Source organism: Eumetopias jubatus, unplaced genomic scaffold (assembly GCF_037043125.1).
Source record: "Eumetopias jubatus isolate StellerSeaLion01/CBP00866 unplaced genomic scaffold, mEumJub1_p1.0 scaffold_1, whole genome shotgun sequence".
Classification (NCBI taxonomy): Eukaryota; Metazoa; Chordata; class Mammalia; order Carnivora; family Otariidae; genus Eumetopias; species Eumetopias jubatus.
The window spans coordinates 64,366,749-64,387,917 of NW_028274807.1; the positions used below are offsets into that span (position 1 = coordinate 64,366,749).

Consider the following 21,169-nt stretch of genomic DNA (forward strand, 5'->3'; position numbering starts at 1 on the left):
TATTGGGTTGCATTACAGGAAAAAATATAGTGAGCTTAGGAAACCCAAATCTTTAATAATGGGTGGTAAGAACGTCTGCCCTTTGCTCAAAGGGAGACTGACTTTTTTTTCTTTTTAAAGGTTTTCATTTATTTGAGAGAAAGTGTGAGAGAGTGAGAGCATGAGTGAGGTGAGGGGCAGAAGGAGAAGCAGACTCTTCCCAATGAGTGGGAAGCCAGATGCAGGGCTCAATCCCGGGACTCTGGCATATGACCTGAGCCAAAGGCAGACGCTTAACCGACTGAGCCACTCAGGCACCCAGGAGACTGACTTCTAAGGCTCGAAGCAAACCTGCCCTTTGCTCTAAAGGTGCACACTATCTCTATTGTCCAAGGTTGTTTCCTACACAAAGGAACAAAGGCAGACAGTATCCCCTTACAAGACAAGCAGAAACATGGCCAACTGTCTTCCAACATGGCAAAGCATAACTTTAACTTTAATGATTTTTTTAATTAACTAGCACTCCTCTACAATATCCAAGTTACAAGTAAACCACAAGACACAATGTAATTTCATAAAGACTGCACATTATTTCTTGCTGTGTAGCATTACCAAAAGCCTAGTGGTAATACACGTTTATTATCTCCGTTTTTATAGTTAGGAATCTAGGCATGGCTTAAGTAGTTCTACTGATTAGGGTCTCACAAGACTGCAATCAAGATAATGGGTGAGACTGTGATCTTATCTGAGGTTCTAATGAGGAAGGGTACGCTTTTAATCTCACTCAGGTTGTTGGCAGAGTTCAGTTTCTTGAGTTGTAGGATTGAAGGTTTTGGTTTCTTGCTGTGGGTTGGAGGTTGCCTTCAGCTTCAAGAGGCTTGTTATGTGGGGTTCCCCAACATGGCCACTTGCTTCCTTCAAGCAAGGGAGAGAGTGAGCAACTCCAGTAAAATGGCCTGTACGGTCTACCTAAGACAATCACATAGTCACATATATCTCATTGCATTTGACATATTCTGTTGGTTAATGTCTTCCAATATATTTATGGAGGGGGCTGGCTGTTGGCTACTGAAGATAATTAATGTGACTCAGCGAGGAGAAGTCTTTCTGAAGAAGGGAGATTTTAGCTGAGAACTCAAATGATGAAGAGTCAGCAGTGAGAAGATGGGGGACAGGGATGAGGAACATTCTGGGAAGAAGGGACAGAAAGTGGGAAATGTAGCTATGCCCACAAATATTATCATACCATTATAACATTGTATTTTGTTTCTGTGTGTTTTCTCCATCATTCACTAAGCTGTACAAATTATCTCAGAATCTTCAACACCTATTTTATAGTAGATAGTAAATTTGTTTTTTTAAAGATTTATTTATTTATTTATTTGAGAGAGAGAATGAGATAGAGAGAACACGAGAGGGGGGAGGGTCAGAGGGAGAAGCAGACTCCCTGCTGAACAGGGAGCCCGATGTGGGACTCGATCCTGGAGTCCCAGTGGTAAATTTGTTTAATAAATGGATGGATTTATTAATTTAGGAATATTTTATTAAGTTTTCATTTATCAGGAACGTCAGAGATATAAAATGATCATGTGAAGGCCTGTGCCCACAATGAACTCACAGTTGTGTGGAGAAGAGTTGCAAACAACTACAATTCAAAGTGGTCCATGCTCTTGGTGCTATTATAGTGTTGGAAGAAAGAATGAAGCCTCACTCTTTTTGGGGGATTTGAGGAGAACTACATAAAGGTAGCAAAGTTAGCACTGAGTCTTCAAAGATACCTAAATTAGTTGGGGTGCATAAATAGGAAAAGGCATTTTAGGCAAAGGAATCAGCTTGAGCAAGGGCTTGGGAGTGACAAAGCATATAGCTGGTTTGCAAAACCCCCAAGAAGTTTAGGAGTAAACAAAACCAGGAGTATGTATGGAAAGATGGACAGCATGCCAGGAGGCTTATTCAATAATTGCCTATGGATCACATCAAAAGGACAAAGAAGTCAGCTCTAATGTGTGCCATTAGCCTAACAGGATCATGAGTATCATAACTAATAATGAATTAAGACACATCAGATTTGTGAAATGTTTGCATTCCTAATGATACTAAACAAACAAAATCTTACTGGCTAACACTGGACTCATTTCTCTGAAATTTTATAATAAAGTGAAAAACCACAGCATTTATCCAGTCTTTCTTCTAGGATCCTGGTATTTCGGGATAACCAATGAGTTGGTGAAAGTTTTTTTTTTAAAGATTTTATTTATTTGAGAGAGAGAGTGAGCATAAGTGGGGTGAAGGGCAGAGGGAGAAGCAGACTCCTCCTTGAGCAGGGAGTCCAACGGGGAACTTGATCCCAGGACTCCAGGATCACGACCTGAGCTGAAGGCAGACCCTTAACCAACTGAGCCACCCAGGCCCCCCGCAAAGTTTTTTTTTATAGAATCCCAGATAATAAAATCATTAAAGGTGATATCTGTTATAAGACTTAAGAGCTATACCAAAATGCAATGTGATTTTTTTTATCTTTTGATAGGAAAAAAAACAACTATTAAATGACATTTTGGCTTTAACCAGGTTAATTTGAACATGCACTATTAGATAACATGAAGGAATTATTAATTTTGTTAGATGTGATAATGGTGAAGTTAAAAAAATCCGTATCAGTTTGAGATGCACATTAATTTAAGGGTAAAATAATGTCTGGGATTAGTTTCAAAATACTCAAGCACAGAGCGGGGGAGGGGATGAAACTAGATTGGCAAAATGTGAATCGTTGATTTTTGGTGATGGGTACGTGAGGGTTATTAAAAGTGGATTCACTTTTGCCTGTTTAAAATTTTCCTTAATAGTTTTAAAAAGCATAAGTCCCGCGGAAAGGGGATGTCCGAAATGAAAGACCCCAACTATTCTAGAAGATTCTCAGATTTCCCAGGGATTTCCGAGAGTTGTGAACTGTAATTGCCGAACTGCTGCCGGATTTGAGCAGCAGACTCCCGCTCTCCGGGAGCTGACCCAGGGTGGGCGGTTGAGGACTCACGGCAGTTTTGGGAGCATAGTGGGAAGCGAGGACATATTTCCCCAACCCGGCGGCCTCCCCTCCTCAAGCCTGCCCTTCTTTTCAATCTTTCTTCCCTCCGAGCCCCACACGCCGCTCATGCACTTGGACGCGTCTGTTTTTCCGCTATTCTTCCTCTCCAGCGCCTAGCTCCACCCCTAACTCTTCCTGACCCTGCTTGTCCTCTCCCACGCCAGCCCCGCCCCTTCCGTTTCTAGCCCCGCCCCTCCCCTCCTGCTCCTCGCCCCGCCCCTTATCTCGGCGCAGAGGAGGAGGTTACCATAGCCACCGTGCACACAGCAGCTAGGCGTCCCTCGTTAGTCCCCGGCTGGCCGAAGGGAAGAGGCAACATTATGAGCCATGTGGTGACTATTGAGGAGCCCCAGGCCAACCCGCAGGTGTCTCAGACCCGGTGCGGGGTGAGGTCGGGGGCCTGGGGCAACGTCTCCTCCAATCGACAGTATGATTTTCTGTACGGTAAGGGTGGCACCAGACCTCCCTCCTGAGTTATTGACTCTTGGGCTAGCTGGGCTTCGGGACGGTGGGACCCGGCCAGGGGCCCGGTGAGCGTAAGATGAGCCTCAGGACGGATCCCTTGTCCGCGGTTATCCTTTGTTGGGTGGGAGCAGCTCCGAGCTCCGCAGGTGGCGGCGCTCTCCGCGCGCGTCCGAAGCCCCAGGTGCGCTCAGCGTCTGGGAGCACCGCGCGGGATCGCCTTAATTGTTCGCCACCGTCTTTTCCTGATAATTTGTACAGCCTTAAGCAATCTTCCTGAAACCTGTTCCCGGTGTTTTGCTATCCAGAAAAGTATGTAATGATTTGCAGGCTTGGAGATTCACTCAACATTCCCACGTTCAAACTGTGTAAAGTGCCCGACAAAATGACCTTCCCGCCCCCATTCTCCCGGCAACTCCAAATTTGACTTTGTAGATAAAGAAGTAGCAGTTTATCTCACCTTTGTGTCTAGTTTTTCTCTTTTTTAAAAAAACTTATTGTTACTCATCAAAGCATTGCTTATAAACCAGGTCCACTGGATTCTTTTGGGTCAATAAAGGCAGGCCCAGTTTGTTTTAATGCCCTGCTTGTCCGTTTGTGTTTTCTTTTACTGGACCTTAAGTTTCTTGAGTTCTTTAGGTACTTGTTTTATACAGTTTTTCAGCCTTCTCAGCACCTATTCCAGTGTTGGTACATATGCAAGGTACTTCATAAATGTTTAGTGACTTTTGAATTTACTATTAAAAAGAATTTTAATCAGTTAAACATGATTTTTTCTAATTTTGCCCTCATCAGTCCCATGCTCTTCACCTGAACCTTGCATTACTTTTAGCCATGTGCTATCTCCTCTAAGATTCCCAGGATCATCTTTGGATGGGAATCCACAGGTTACCCATTTCCTGGTATAGGGGCTATGTAATGGTTGCTTACATTTTATGGCCAGTGGTTTTCTTTATTCATTCTTGGTTTCATCTTGTAAAATAAGTCTAGTAAACTGTAAACACATCACCGTGTTGATTTCACAGGTAATTTGGAAACTGGATAGACCTCTTCAGTAAGGACAGGCAAAGAATTTACCAAGCTTCTTGTCTCTTTTAAAAGTATTCCTTTCTCTCTCTTTTTTGCAGAGGGATGCTAAATGTTTCCATGTTCCTTGCAAGGAAGAGAAACCCACTCAAAATAGGCCAAATAAAGTTTGGATTGTTCCAATAAAACAGGCAGCCTCACAGCTATTCATGGACAGGAAGCATAGTATAGCCAGGACAAAGTAGAACCAAGACAGGGAAGGTCAGAACTAAGGTATGGTGCCCTTCGGTGTGATTTCTTGGACCTTATGGTTTTTTATCTTGTTTAGGTTGTCAGATTTAGCAAGCAAAAATACAGGATGCACAGTTAAATTTGAATTTGAAATAAATAACGAATAATATTTTAGTATAAATTTTTGGCCCCATGCAATATTTGTGATCTATTTATATAAAAAGTTATTCGTTGCCTATATGAAATTTAAATTTAACTGGGCATCCTGTATTTTATTTGTCAACACTAACCCTTTCTTTTTTCTGCGCATATGTTTCCTTCTTCCATCTGATAAAAAGCCACTTTATGGATTTCTCTTACTATGACAGGGACTGGGGTGGCAATCTACATGACCTCTTATCCTAAAGCTCATCACTAATTGTATAGAGTCCTCATGTATCTTAGCTGAAAAGTGACGAGAGAAATAAGATAGGTTGTTGACAAGCCAGTGGATTGACTGGCTTGGGTCCGATTTCCACCCTGACAGAACTATGGTGGGGTCGGTGTGGTGGTCAGTGAACACCTTCCCAGCTTTTTCACACTTCCCCCCGCTCCCACCCCTCAAGCCCAAAGGCCTTTTCACCATGGTTAATTGTCTGCAAGGCTTTTGCTCCTCTAAGAAGTTTGGGTGTCTTCATTAAACGTAATTTTTACTCTTCTGATCACTCTAGCAATTAAGATTAATTCAGATACCTTACTTTTTTGTGGTACTTTAGAGTTAACATAATTTTCTTAATAGATTTTACCAAATTTATATACCATTTTGCATTTTACTCAGTTTTTTGGTAAGTGTTTTGTGTCTCTCAAGTGCCTCTTGAAGTGACCACTGTACGTTGTCACTTTGCTGAATCTGTACATTGATTTGTAGCTACACTATTGCCCTGATAATGAAAGCCTTTTAAATATATAGTTTTCCTAGCTTCCAAAAATGCTTTAAAACACTTTCTATGTTTATCATAAGCTCTTTCCTCCTTTCTTTTCCCCCAGAATATGCAATTTATTATACTTTTGCCTAAAAGTAATCCTTCTGTCTTGGAGTGTGACACACTTCCTCTCTCTCATGATTACCGGTTTGTGACAACTTCCTAGGCTTGCTGGAACAGTTTCTACAGTATGGGTAAATTGGCTGAGGGGCTTTCTCATGGTTTCCATGGGAAACTTCTGCCCATAAAATTCATGGGGTTTCGATAATATTAGGCTTGGGAGCCAGAAGGATTGGAGTTGAAATTTTAACTCAGTAAGTGGCTAACTTCTTGAAGCCTCAGTTTCCTCTCCTATAAAAAGGAGGCCTAGTGCCTACCTCACTGGGTTTTTGTGAAGATTAAATGGAATATTGCCCATAAAGCACTTAATACCTGTCTACGAATAAGCAAGTGATACCTGGTGAGTGCTATTACCTGGGCATCTCAGAGGTCCTTCTATTGCCTTTTGAGCACTGATTATGATCACAGTTGTAGGATATGTTGCAGAATGTGTAGTCATAAATCATATAGTATTGTGCCATTATCTTCTCTAGATGGCAGGAACATTTCTATAGATAGTATGTCTTTGTACTCCTTATGGGAAGAAGAGGAGAATAGTTTATAGCTTATTATTCAGATTTGGGGGAAATGCAGGCTAAACTCATTTAAGATGAACAACACAGTTGGAACCATAGACCCAGTGACATCTTTTAAATCACTTAAAATAAGAGTATGAATAGAAATTTCCCTTTGGGGATGCCTGGGTGGCTCTGTCAGTTAAGCATCTGCCTTCGGCTCTGCTTCTCCCTCTCCCTCTGCCTGCCGCTCCCTGCTTATGCTCTCTCTCTCTCTCTCTCTGTCAAATAGATAAATAAAAAAATCTTAAAAAAAATTTCCCTTTGTCCCATACTATCCCCAATATATCAGACATGTTGAAGCTATAGCCTTTATCCCTTTAAACAGGTGCATTCATTCAGCCTTCAAATTCACTAGGCTTTAATTTGAGGCCATAAAATATGGCCTCATCATTCCTAATCAGCCCAGTTTCCATCACTTCTCAACTTGAATCATAGGTGTGGATTTGGGTGCTGCAGCTAAAGAAGAGTATACCTAAAGGTGATGATTCCCAAATTCATATCACTGGTCCAGACTTCTCTCCCAAACTCTAGATTCTTATATCAAATTGCCTACTTCATTTCTCCACTTGGACATATAATGGACACCTAAGGCATGCTTTTCATGTTCTCCCTGCAAACCTGCTCCACCACAGACTTTCCTGTGTCAATTGATACCAATCCAATACTTTAGTTGCTAAGTCTAAAAATCTTGGAGCCATCATTGTCTTATCTCTCTCTCTCTCTGACACACACCATTCCAATCCATTAAGTCCTCACTCTTCCACCTTAAAAATATATCTAGAATCCTTCCCCATTTGATCACTTCTGTTGCCACCACCATCGTTTCTTCTCTAAGCGCACTGCATGAGCCTCCTAATAGGTGTCCCTGTCTTTTCCATTCTTTCCATGCAGTCTCTTCTTCACTGGGCAACCACAATGAACATTTTATTATTTTTTTTAAGATTTTATTTATTTATTTTAGAGAGAGAGCACATGAGTGAGTGGGCAGAGGAGTAAAGAGGTAGAGAGGAGGGGAGAAGGAAAGAGAGAATCCCAAGCAAACTCCACACTGAGTGCAGAGCCCTATTCGGGGCTCAATCCCACAACCCTGAGATCATGACCTGATCTGAAACCAAGAGTCGGATGCTTAACCGCCTGAGCCACCCAGGAGCCCCTACAATGAACATTTTAAAATGTAAGTCAGCTTTTGTTACATCTTGTCTCAAAATCTTGCAATGGTTTCTGTCCTCACTCAGATTAAAAGCCAAAGTCTTTTCAGTGGTCCACAAAGCCCCATGTGATCTAGGCCCCTGGTAACTTGCCTGACCTTTTATCTACCGTATTTTGCCTCTCTCAACTCTGTTTCAATCCTGTTGGTCTCTGCTGTTCTTCAAACATGTCAGGCATGCTGCCATCCTAGGGCCTTTGCTCTGGCTGTTTCCTCTGCTTCAAATGCTTTTCTTTCAGATAACAGTATAGTTAACTCCCCACTTGCAAGTCTCCTTAAATGTCACCCCTTGGGGCACCTGCGTGGCTCAGTCAGGTTAAGCATCTGCCTTTGGCTCAGGTCATAATCCCAGGGTCCTGGGATCGAGCGCCATGTCAGGCTCCCTGCTCAGTAGGTAGCCTGCTTCTCCCTCTCCCTCTGCTGCTCCCCCTGCTTGTTCTCTCTCTTTCTCGCTCCTCTCTCTCTGTCAAATAAATAAATAAATAAAATCTTAAAAAAAAAAGTCACCCCTCAATGAGGCCTGGCCTGCCCTGACTCCCCTGTGTAAAATTGCAACCCAATCTCCATTACCTGCTCTTTCCCCACTTTTTAAATAACACTGTCCTCTAACATATTATATAATATGCTAATTTGTTGTGTTGTTTATTGTCTCTCTCTCTCATGAAGTCAGGGATCTTTATCTTTTTCTTGATATGTTCCAGGCACCTTGAACATAGTAAACTGTTAATAAATCTTGAATGAAAGAGAGCTGAGCCTCTTGTAGTTTTTCAACCTTGGGAGAATATTAAATGTCTGCATCCAATATATCATTTTTGTTGGGTAACTGAGGAATTATTAGACTCTAGGAATTGACTCACATTATCTAAATTAAATTTAAATTACATATAAATCACAATAACAGTTATTAATTTCTGTGAAGAAATATGTTGCCAAGTCATCTAGACTAGTTGGTCAGGGTATTTGTTTCTCAAGAGATATCTACTAGGGAAATCAAGTCTCTGAAGGTTGCTTATGAATTTAATATCATATTGTTTAATTTTAAGGGATGGTATAATCGATCATAAATACTCTTCATTGCTTTAAAGATATACCTAACAAGTCCATACTTACAATAACAGGGCAATCTTTTGTGGAACTTTGGAGAAAAAACTTAGTCCCATCATCAACATCCTTCTAAATTTAAGGAGTGTGGGGCGCCTGGGTGGCTCAGCCATTAAGCGTCTGCCTTCGGCTCAGGTCATGATCTCAGGGTCCTGGGATCGAGCCCCGCATCGGGCTCCCTGCTCCGCGGGAAGCCTGCTTCTCCCTCTCCCATTCCCCCTGCTTGTCTTCCCTCTCTCGCTGTCTCTCTCTCTGTCAAATAAGTAAATAAAATCTTTAAAAAAAAAAAATAAATAAATAAATTTAAGGAGTGAATTATAGTTGATTTTATTTATTTATTATTAGAGAATGACATTTTCCTACTATGTTTATGAATTCTGAGGTGACATGTTGCTAAGAGTTTGTGTCTTTCCCTTGTACTGAATATGGGAGGTAGTGCCCCCAATGTGTTATTTCTTTTACTTGTAAATTGGTGTAGTTAGCGTATACAGGGTCTCTCATCTTAGAGTATTTCCTGGGCTACCCAGACGCAAAAAGTGGTTTGTTCATAGGAGAGAAAAGACGGTGTGTTTAGGCTCTGGTGCTTGAGGACATATCAGGCCTACTTTTTGCCTTGCAATTCTATAACCTGACTTTGGAATATACAGAGGAGAAATGCATCTAACAGACTCTCACTGGTGATAGAGTTAGGCAATATCTAAATCTTGTAATTTGTTTTCCAATTAAGAAATTACATTATTTTGCCATTATTCTCAGTCTAGATATATTCCATTTCTTATACCACCTGATTGTTTATTTTGCAGATCCATTGTTTATTGTGTCAAGTGAGAAAGACCACACGCAGGCAAATATCCAAGCTAACCTGATTCAAAACAGACTGGTAGGTCCAATTCAATCACTAAGGCAGCCTAATGAACTTGAACCATCCAGTTTTGCTAACCACACTAATCAGCTTGACTAATCATGAGATCTCCAGTGGATTTTATATTCTGCAGAAATTACTCTGCCATGATTACTAGGGGATAAGACATCTTGATACTTGTGGCCCAATGTGAAGATTAATTAACTAATAGTGAATAAAGGACTCATTAAACCTAATTTATTTCAGTGGGAAAAGTTATATATGCCTGTGTTAAAAGAATTCAAGTAGTACAAAAACATATACAGTATGAAATAAATTCTAACCCTCATGCCCCTTCTTATAATCATCCACTGTTATCAGTTTCTTGGGTATCTTTTAGAGATATTCTGTGCATATACAATTACCCTTCTTTCTGTGCTGCATACACTATTTTGTACCATTTAAAATTTACAATAACAAAATGCTTTAGAAAATCTGATGGTAAAATTTTGTCCTTTTCCTCCCCATCTCCCTGTCCTAATTTTAGAGAAAAGTTCCCCGGTTTAGAAGCATGTTCAGTAGCTTGATCCATTATCCAAGATATTCTCTGTATCGGAGCAGGGCAGACCCTGTCCCACCATTCATGCGCCAGGAGTGGAAAGGACAGGAGGGGAAACGCAGGGAAGCCCGCGGGCGGTTTGCCATGTAAGTGTCACGTAGCTTTGGCTGCTACGCACGTTTTTAAATTTTATTTATTTTTGAGAGAGAGAGAATGACAGAGAGAGCACGAGAGGGAAGAGGGCCAGAGGGAGAAGCAGACTCCCCGCTGAGCGGGGAGCCCGATGCGGGGCTCGATCCGGGGACTCCGGGACCATGACCCGAGCCGAAGGCCGTCGCCTGACCGACTGAGCCACCCAGGCGCCCCTGCTACTCATGTTTTTAATGAATGCATTTTTCTTCTTAAGATTTGTTTATTCTGCATTTTTTAAAAGTATAATTGGGATGTTATACCTAGGTCAATTGACCCCAAATTCTCTCTCTTAAACCCGCTAGCCAAAACAAGCCTGATTCAGGGGCAGTGGTTATGGGTTTATAGGTTAGTAGATATTCTCAGAAGCTTGGAGTGAATGTATATATATATATATAACATATATATATTATTAAATGACAATTTGCCACCAAAGGTAGAGGTAGAGGTGACTGAATTTGTTTCTTTGATCCATCTTAGAAATTGCAACTATATCCTTCTGCTAGTATCTAAATATATATATATAGATTTGGAGATTTGCAGCCAAAGCATCTTCAGAGACAAGTCTCTTGAATTCTTTATTCTTTTAATTATTTACAAGTCATGCCTAGTAAATTAAAAGAAAAAAGTTACCTTTCAGCCTGGACATAAAAAGTTGTCTCTTTTTTTTTTTTTTTTTAAAGATTCCATTCATTTATTTGAGAGAGAGAGAATGAGAGAGAGAGAGCACGAGAGGGAAGAGGGTCAGAGGGAGAAGCAGAGTCCCTGCTGAGCGGGGAGCCCGATGCGGGACTCGATCCCGGGACTCCAGGATCATGACCTGAACTGAAGGCAGTCGCCCAACCGACTGAGCCACCCAGGCACCCAAAAAGTTGTCTCTTAAAACTCTATTATTCCTGGGCGCCTGGGTGGCTCAGTCGTTAAGCGTCTGCCTTCGGCTCAGGTCATGATCCTGGAGTCCCAGGATCGAGTCTCACATCGGGCTCCCTGCTCGGCCGGAAGCCTGCTTCTCCCTCTCCCACTCCCCCTGCTTGTGTTCCTGCCCTCGCTCTCTCTCTCTCTGTCAAATAAAAAAAAAAAAAAAAAAAAAAAAACTCTATTATTCCTATGTACTATTAATTAAAAGTGTGCATTTTTGTTTGTGAGATTTCATAAATATACTCTTTTCTTACTCTTACTTCCCCTTGTTAGCTCCCGGTTTCCTGCTCAGGGAAAGTAATTATTATCTAGTCTGAGATGTAGGTCAGTCAGATGCATGTTATAGAAGACTTTGCTCTCAGTCTCAGATACCCTGTGCATCTCCCACTTTATAGACATAAAAATATGAAATAGAAATTATATTTGGAAATAACATGTTAGAGTTTAATAATGTTTTCCTGCTTCATTTTAGAACTGATAAGTCTTTTCAGATGGCTAAAGAGGCTTATGAAGATCCTGAAATTACTGGAAGGAATCGCTATAAATATTTTGAAAGGTAAGAAGTAATTACTAATGAAAATGAGCCCTGATATTATTAGAAAATGTCTTTATGATAATGATAGCAGCTATCAGTTTTGAGTGCATGCAGTGTGTCAGGTACCAGTTTAAGTGCTTTATATATATATAATCAATTCTCCTTTTTAGACTGTATTTTTTTTTAGTATATGTGCTGCCGAACTGAGCACTAGACTGTATTTTTAAGTAATCTCTACACCCAATGTGGGGCTCCGGCTCACAACCCTGAGATCAAGAGTTGCATGCTCTACCAAGTGAGCCAGCGAGGCGCCCCCATATAATCAATTTTTACAACAGAAATGTAGGATAAGATATATTATCCCTATTTATCAGTAAGGAAGCTGAGACGAAGAGAGGAAAAATAAATTGCTTAAAGTCTCTTAAGTTAGCAAGTGGCAGATCTGGGATTCCAGAACTTCAGAGGTACTAGCTGTAAATAAGAATGTATATTTGAGAACAAAATGAAGTCATCAAATCAAGTGAGATACAGCAGAGACATCATGACAGTATAGTACATGGGAAGTTGTTATAAGTGGCCAACAGGTGACATTCACTGTGTTTTTGTGAATGTTGCCAAAACCAACATGGTCGAAAGTTTCACTTTGTTTCATTTGTGATCAATACTCATGTGATAATCATACAGTCAGATTAAAATAAAATGAGGATCTCCCTATAGGTCTTATGTGGTTAGAAAAATAGTCTTGATGCCATATGTACATAAGCTTCCTTGAGAAAGTAAATTTGTAATCCACGTTGTTATTTGTGAGCAACCTCTTCAGAGAAGTTTTATAATGCTGACTTTTTAGAGAAATGTTAAATTTTCAACACAGTATACCCAATTCCTAGACTTTCTGGGGGTAGTTTTTAAAACTAAATTACTGAGAATTTCAGAATGTTTCAGGGAACTAGAGAAGTTGCTGGGAGCTCATGACCAGCTGAAGCCCAGGTATAAGGCATTACTTATGAAAGTGTGATTTGTTTACTATCTGCAGGGAAAACATTGGAATGTTTATTACAAATGCAGATTCATTAGCTCTGTCTTAAGTCTACTGGATTTCGTGGGCTAGACTTGGTAATTTGCATTTTAAAACAAAAATCTCCCCACTCTCCAGTGATTTTGTGTTTGTCCAGGTTTGAGGATTACCAATACAGGATATTCAAGTTCACTGATTTTAAGGGACTAATATGAGGATTGGAATAAAGCCCAGAGAGCACACAGTGTAAAAGCCCCACACGTTTGTGTTCTTCTTTCTCCACCAGGCCTTTCCTTCCATTTCATCAACAGATGCCATTCAGTGTTGTTTTTGCAGCAACCAAGTAAGTAACCATTATTTTACAACTTTTTTTCCTAGCTTTTTATTTATTGTTTGTTCCCATATTTGTTTCCAGAAGATAGTTCTGTAAATCAACATTTTTCAAATTCCAGATCACAAATCATTAGAAAGTCATGACATATTTTAGTGGGTCATGAACAGCATTTTAGAAAATGAAATAGAAAATAACCAGAAGCATCAGATACATTGAGGGTAAATTGCCTTTTTGCTAATAACTTCTGTTTTGGATAGATATATACATTTTTTCATATGTAGTGATTATGATGTAAAATGTATTTCTTATTACATGTTATGGTAAAAATATAAGTTAAAAAATGCTTTAAATATCCTCTTTTGCTTCCCTGAAACACACATTTATTTGGCAACAGCTCTTCAACATTTTATCAAGAAAACTAATCAGTTATGAAATAGTTTTTGAGTACTGGAAGTTCATAATTTAATAATCATAATCTACACAAGATAATTTAATATACAAAGATCAATGAAACGTGGTTTCTGTCCCACAGAGGAGTGGACCAAGGTGAGAGAGAGGTAAAGGCCAAGGGCTGAATCTGGGTTGAAGGTGCAGTTCTCCAGTCTTGTTTTAGGGCTATACTGTTTCCTGTGTCAGTATAACTTAATTTGTGTGTAAGAGAAAAAAATGAAATGATCAGGAAAAGAAACCTTTTTTACGGTATCAGATTTCTGAATAGAAATTTAGATAGGGCTTGGCTTTCAAACAAGCCTTTAAAGGATACCCTAACGATACAGCATTTTATGAATAGAATATATGTTATAAATGTCTGTAATCCTCAAGATAAGTGCCAGTTGTGATCCTGATTCTCTGATTTTTTAATTTTTTTTTAAAGATTATTTATTTATTTATTAGAGAGTGCATAAGCAGGACGGGGAGGGGGTCATATGCAGACTCCCCACTGAGCAGAGAGCCTGACATGCGGCTTGATCCCAAGATCATGACCTGAGCCAAAGGCAGACACTTAACTGACTGAGCCACCCAGGCACCCCTCTCCTCTGATATTTTAAGACTATGCATGGATACCATTGGCTCTTATATAGATGGAGAATAGATTTCTTTCCCTCCCCCTAGAGAGATCAACTTTGTGTGGTGTCAGTTTACTTGGGGACAGCTGCAGACTTGTTTTCAGTGAAATGCTCTGTATGAGAAAAGGAGAACATATGAGATTGGTAGATCCCTATAGATAACTTTGATAATTCTTTAAAAGCAGGCTTAGTGGATCACCTACTATGGAGGTAATAATTATATCAGGTCTAAAAGTTGTTTAATTAATTGTGGGGAATTCTGAGGTCTACAGCAGTGAACACTGAGCCTCTTCTTTTCTAAATAACTGTGATGTGGGAGATTCCCTATAAGAATTAAACCGTAATGGTTGACATCTTAGATACTCTCTTTCTTAGAAGTTTTTAAAGAATTAATCAGTATCTCTGAATGAAGTCAACTCTGGGATTCTGGCAGGGTTCAATTTCTGAGCAAGGAGGATAATCCACCTTATGTTAGCAGGGATAGAATTGTCTGGGGGACCAGCTGGCCTTCTCCAGCCATACCCTTTTCATGGTTAACTGTTGGAGTCTTTACTTTGGACTCATGTAAGCATCTTGGGGAAAAGGATAAAAAGTTAACATTTTTAAAAAGTTCAGTGGCAGATTTTAGTTCCACATGTAAGGAGCTTGGCAGTTGCCATCTGTCCTAACAATAAGTAAAAAGCTGAACAAACTGAAAAAGCAACAACTTTTCTTGGATCTGTAAGAAAGGGGAGGATTCAGAACAAACTGCTCCCCTAAGATTAGAGAGGCATGCTTATAAGCAGGCATGGCTTCCCAGAATCTTAGAGATTCATGAGTGGAAACCACTCCAGAAACCAAGTCCAGGTAGGAAAACCTGAACAATAATTGATGAATTGCTGGAGGCTCTGAGAATTAAATTCTAGGGGAACCTAGTCATTGGGGCTCCGACAATTTTGTGAGATTTACCTCCAGGACCTCAAGTAGGTTCTCACAGGGCATTTGGGGAAAAATCCCCTCATGCTCTTGGTAGGGGGAGTGGAAAGGAAACCATTTTGAAATATGCCAGAGCACTCTGTTCTTCTTAACAAGGTCAGCTGTTAGGAGAAACTAGTTAACCAGAGCCTAACCTGCTGGGTATTATTAGAGCCTAACTGACCTGGGGGAAGGAAAATATGCAACTCTAGCCTCCTCTAGCCATCTTGCCCCACCTAGGAGGGGGGTGGGGAGAAAAAACTGAGAAACACTTAAGAAATTCTCAGTCCGGGGCGCCTGGGTGGCTCAGATGGTTAAGCGTCTGCCTTCGGCTCAGGTCATAATCCCAGGGTCTTGGGATCGAGTCCCACATCGGGCTCCCTGCTCCTTGGGAGCCTGCTTCTCCCTCTGCCTCTCTCTCTCTCTCTCTCATGAATAAATAAAAATCTTTAAAAAAAAAAAAAAAAGAAATTCTCAGTCCATATGCATAGGCTCACCAAAAGACTGAGATATAATCATAGGATAATAGAACACTTATCTTCCCCCCCCCTCACCTCACCACCACATTACTAAAGGCCTATTTACAGTAGTTTTTCTTACCCAGTACATTATGTGTAGCAGTCAAGAAACAAAAGGCATACTGAAAGGCAAAAAACACAATTTGAAGAGACAGCATAAGCATTAGAACCAGACATGGCAGTTATGTTGGAATTATCAGATCAGGAATTTAAAACATCTATGATTAACATCCTAAGGGGCTCTAATGGATAAAATGGATTGCATGCAAGATCAGACAGACAATGTATGCAGAGAAAAGGAATCTTGAAGAACTAAAAAAAAAATGCTAGAAATAAAAAATGCTGTAACAGAAATGAAGAATACCCTTAATGGGCTCATTAGTAGACTGGACATAGCTTAGGAAAGAATTTTGGAGCTAGAAGATATAACCATAGAAAACTGGAAAGCAAGGAGAATAAAGACACAAAGACTGAAGAAAAGGAACAGAATATTCAAGAACTGTGGGCAACTACAAAGATATAATAAATGTGTAATGGAAATACCAGAAGAAGAAAGAGAGAAAGGAACAGAAGACATATTTGAAACAATGAGGATTTCCCCAAATTAATGTCAGACACCAAACTACAGAGTTAGGAAGCTCAGAGAACACCAAGCAGGATAAATGCCAAAAGAAGTACACTGAGACATATCATATTCAGACTAAAGAAAATCAAGATAAGAAATTTTGACAGAATCTAGAGGACAAAAATGCCTTACTTATAGAGGAACAAAGATGAGAATTACTTCTGACTTCTCAGAAATCATGTGAGCAAGAAGAGAAGTGAAAATTTAAGGTGTTGAGAGAAAAAAAAAATCAACCTAGAATTCTGTATCCTATGATACAGATACCTTCAAAAGTGAAGGAGAAATAAAAACTTTCTCAAACAAAAGTTGAGGAAATCTGTTGCTATTAGACCTGCCTTAAAAGAAATGTTAAAAGAGTTCTTTAGAGAGAAGGAAAATAATAAAAGTCAGAAACTTGGATCTACATAAAGAAAAGATGGAATAAATGAAGATAAAATGAAAAGTTCTGCTTTTTAATCCAACAGTTGACAGTTTGTTCAAAATAATAGCAACAGGGTGCCTGGGTGGCTCAGTTGGTTAAGCGACTGCCTTCGGCTCAGGTCATGATCCTGGAGTCCCGGGATCGAGTCCCACATCGGGCTCCCTGCTCAGCAGGGAGTCTGCTTCTCCCTCTGACCTTCTTCCCTCTCGTGCTCTCTATCTCTCATTCTCTCTCTCTCAAATAAATAAATAAAATCTTTAAAAAAAAAAAAAAAACAAAATAATAGCAACAATGTATTTGGAAACATATATGCAGTTGATACACAGTTGATTCGAAAATATGGGGGTTAGGAACACTGACCCTCGCATATTAGAAAATCCATGTATAACTGTGACTCCCCCAAAACTTACATTTATAGTACTGTACTATATTTATGAAAAAAAATCCATGTGTAGGTGGATCTATGCAGTTAAAACCTGTGTTGTTCAAAGGTCAAGTGTGTGTGTGTGTGTGTGTGTGTGTGTATGCTTATGTATGCTTATATTTAAGTAAAATGAATGACAGCAATGATAAAGAGATGGAAGGGAAGAATTAGAATTATTTTGTTAATTATATGAGGTGTGTATGTTGTCAAATATATGTTGTCAACAAGAAATCCACTTTATTTTTTTATTAAGTTTTTAAATTTTAATTCCAGTATAGTTAACATACAGTGTTATATTAGTTTCAGGTGTACAATATAGTGATTCAACCAGTTCTATACATTACTCAGTGCTCAGCATGATAAATGTACTCTTTAATCCCCACGATCTGTTTCACCCATCCCCCCCAGCTACCTCCCCTCTAATAACTATCAGTTTGCTCTCTATAGTTAAGAGTCCATTTTTTGTTTTCTCTCTCTCTCTTTTTAAAGAAACCCACTTTAATTATAAAGACACATATAGATTTTCTTTTAAGATTTTATTTTTAAGTAATGTCTATACCCAGTGTGGGGCTTGAACTCAAAACCCCGAGATCAAGAGTCACAAGCCCCACCAACTGAGCCAGCCAGGCACTCCATAATGTGTCCTTTTTTTTTCTTTAATGTACACTGTATGCCCAATGTGAGGCTTGAACTCACAACCCCAAGATCTAAGAGTTGCATGCTCTATTGACTGAGCCAGTCAGGTGCCCTGAGATACCTATAGATTAAAAGTAAATGGGTAGAGAAAAATACATTATGCCAGCACTAATTAAAAGAAAGCTGCAGGAGTTATACTAACTTCAAACAGAGCAGACTTCAAAGCAAGGAAGATCATCAGGGATAAAGAGAGGCATTACACAATGATAAAAGGCTCAGTTCTCTAAAAAGACTTACATTATTTCATGTGTATGCACCTAACAACAGAATATCAAACTACATAAGGCAAAAACTAATAGAATTACAAAGAGAAATGGATGAATCCATTATCATAGTTGGAGAATTTAATACCCTTCCTGTAGAAATGGACACATCTAGCAGGCAGCAAATCAGTAAGGCTCTAGTTGAACTCAACAACACCATCAATCAACGATATAATTGATATCTACAGACTACTTCATCCAACAACTGCAGAATACATATTCTTCTCAAGTTCACATGGAAGATTCACCATGATAGAGTACATTCTGGGTATAAAACACAATTTAACAAATGTGAAAGAATAGAAATCATACAATGTCTGCTCTCAGACCACAATGGAACTAAACTAGAAATTAATAACAGAAGGATAACAGAATTCCTGAATATGTAGAGATTAAATGATACATTTCTAAATGACACGAGGGAGAAAGAAGAAGTCTCCACAGAAATGAAAAAATATTTTGAACTTCATGAAAGTGACAGTAGTTTTTCAGAATTTGTGGGGTACATTGAAAGCAGTGCTTAGAGGGAAATTTATAACATTGAATTCATGTATTAGAAAAGAAGAACTAGAACCAATCATCTAAGCTTTCACCTTAGGAGACTAGAAAAAGAAGAGTAAATTAAATCCAAAGCAAGCAAAAGAAAGGAAATAATAAAAATCAGAGCATAAATCAATGGAATTGATCAAGAAAATCAATAGAAAAAAAACCAACGAAACCCAGAGCTGGTTCTTCAACAAGATCACTAAAATTGATACCTCTAGCCAGGATAACTGGAAAAAAAAAAAAAAAAAGAGGACACTACTTTCTAATATCAGAAATGAAAGAAAGGACATCACTACAGATTCTATTGATGTTAAAAACATAAGGGAATACTATGAATAACAATGCCTGCAAATTTGATAACCTAGATGAAAAGACTAATTACTTGAGGGGCACCTGGGTGGCTCAGTCAGTTGAGTGTCTGCCTTCGGTTTGATTCATGATCCCAGGATCGAGCCTAGGCTCCCTCCTCATCGGGGAGCCTGCTTCTCCCTCTCCCTCTGCCCCTACCCCCACCCCACTCATGCTCTCTTTCTCACTCTGCTCTCTCTCTTTGATAAAATCTTTTTCCTTTAAAAAGGAAATGCTTGAAAGATACAATTTGTCATAACTCACACAAGAAGAAATAGACAATGTGAATAGACCCATATCTATTAAAGAAATTAAATCAATAATTAATAACCTTCCAAAACATAAAGCACCAGACTCAGATGGGTCTACTGGTGAATTCTACCACACTTTTAAGGAAGAAATGATCCCATTCTCTACAATCTCTTTTAGATAATAGAAGAGTGAATACTTTCTAACTTTATGAGGCCAGCATTATTCTAAAACCAAAATCAGACAAAACATTAAAAGAAAATGGCAGACCAATGAACATAGGCACAAAAATCCTCAACAGAATATTAGCAAATCAAATCCAACAGTGTATAAAAAGAGTTATACACCATGACCAGGCTGGTGCAAAGCTGGTTCAGCATTTGGAAATCAGTTAGTGTAATCCATCATTTCAACAGGCTAAACAAGAAAAATCACATGATCATGTTAATAAAGGCAGAAAAACTATTTTACAACATCCATGTTTTATTCATGATAAAAACTCTGAGTAAACTAGGAATAGAAGGAAACTTCCCCAACTTGATAAATAACATGTACAAAAACCCTGCAGCATACTTAAAAATGAGAAACTCAAAGCTTTTCCACTAAGATCAGGAACAAGGCAGAGACATCCCCTCTCACCCCTCCTTTTCAACATCATAGAAGTCCTAGCTAGTGCAAGAAGACAAGAAAAGGAAATAAAAGTTATAAGGACTGGGAAGGAAGAAATCTGTCTTTGTTAGCAGATGCTATGTTTATCTATGTAGATAATCAGGGACAAAAAAGGACTAAAAAAAATAGAACCAATAAGTGATTATAGTAATGCTGTAGGATACAAGGTTAATATACAAAAGTCCATTGCTTTCCTATATACCAGCAATGAACAAGTGGGATTTAAAATTAAAAATACAGTACCATTTACATTACCATTAAAAAATGAAACATTTAGGTATAAATCCAATAAGGTATATATATACAAGATCTATAGGAGGAAAACTATAAAACTTTGATGAAAGAAATCAAAGAAGAACTAAATAAATGGAGCGATATTCCATGTTCCTTGATGAGAAGACTCAATATTGTCAAGATGTCAAGTCTTCACAACTTGATCTATCGATTTAATGTAATTTCAATCAAAATCCCTGCAAGTTATTTTATGGATATCAACAAACTGATTCTAGAGCTTATATGAATAGTCAATATGTGTTGACAATAGCCAACACAATATTGAAGGAGAAGAACAAAGTTGGAGGACTGACACTGTCTGACTTCTAGACCTACTATTAAGCTGTAGTAATCAAGACAAAGTGGTATTGGGGAAAGAATAGGCAGATCAATGAAACAGAATAGGGAGCCCAGAAGTAGGCCCACATAAATATAATCAACTAATCTTTGACAGGAAGAATAAAGGCAATACAATGGAGCAAAGATAGTCTTTTCAACAAATGGTGCTAGGACAACTGGACATTTATATGCAAAAAATAAAAAATAAAAAGAATCCAGACACAGACCTTACACCCTTCACAAAAATTAATTCAAAATGGATCACAGATCTCAGTGTAGAATGTAAAACTAAAACTCTTCGAAGATAACAAGAAAAAAATCTAGGTGACCTTGGGTATGGCAATTAATTTTTTTGCTGTAACACCAAAGGTACAATCCTTTAAAGAAATGGTGGATAATCTGGACTTTATTAAATTAAAAACTTTCGGTGTTTTGAGCAAAGATGGCAGAGTAGTAGGAGGACCCTCGGCTTACCTCATCCCTTGAACACAGCTAGATAAATATTAAATGTTCTGAACACCCAAGGAATCTGAATACTGACAGAACAAACTGCACAACCAGAGGGAGAGAAAAGGCCACATCGTGGAAGGTTGGAAGTGTGGAGATGTGATGTGGGGGAGAAAAGGATGGTGGGTGCTGCAGAGGAGAGGGAGTCCTGA

At 39.1% G+C, this 21,169-nt stretch overlaps 1 protein-coding gene across 1 annotated transcript in view; it reads left to right on the forward strand.

Moving 5' to 3' along the window:
* Window positions 1-3,381: 3,381 nt before the first annotated feature.
* CFAP91 (cilia and flagella associated protein 91) overlaps window positions 3,382-21,169 on the forward strand; it is a 97,034-nt gene continuing 79,246 nt past the window's right edge. The window contains exons 1-5 of the mRNA XM_088027839.1: window positions 3,382-3,505; window positions 9,531-9,607; window positions 10,116-10,273; window positions 11,707-11,790; window positions 13,071-13,127. Coding sequence (XP_087883965.1) covers window positions 3,382-3,505; window positions 9,531-9,607; window positions 10,116-10,273; window positions 11,707-11,790; window positions 13,071-13,127 — 500 coding nt within the window. The remainder of the gene's footprint in view (window positions 3,506-9,530; window positions 9,608-10,115; window positions 10,274-11,706; window positions 11,791-13,070; window positions 13,128-21,169) is intronic.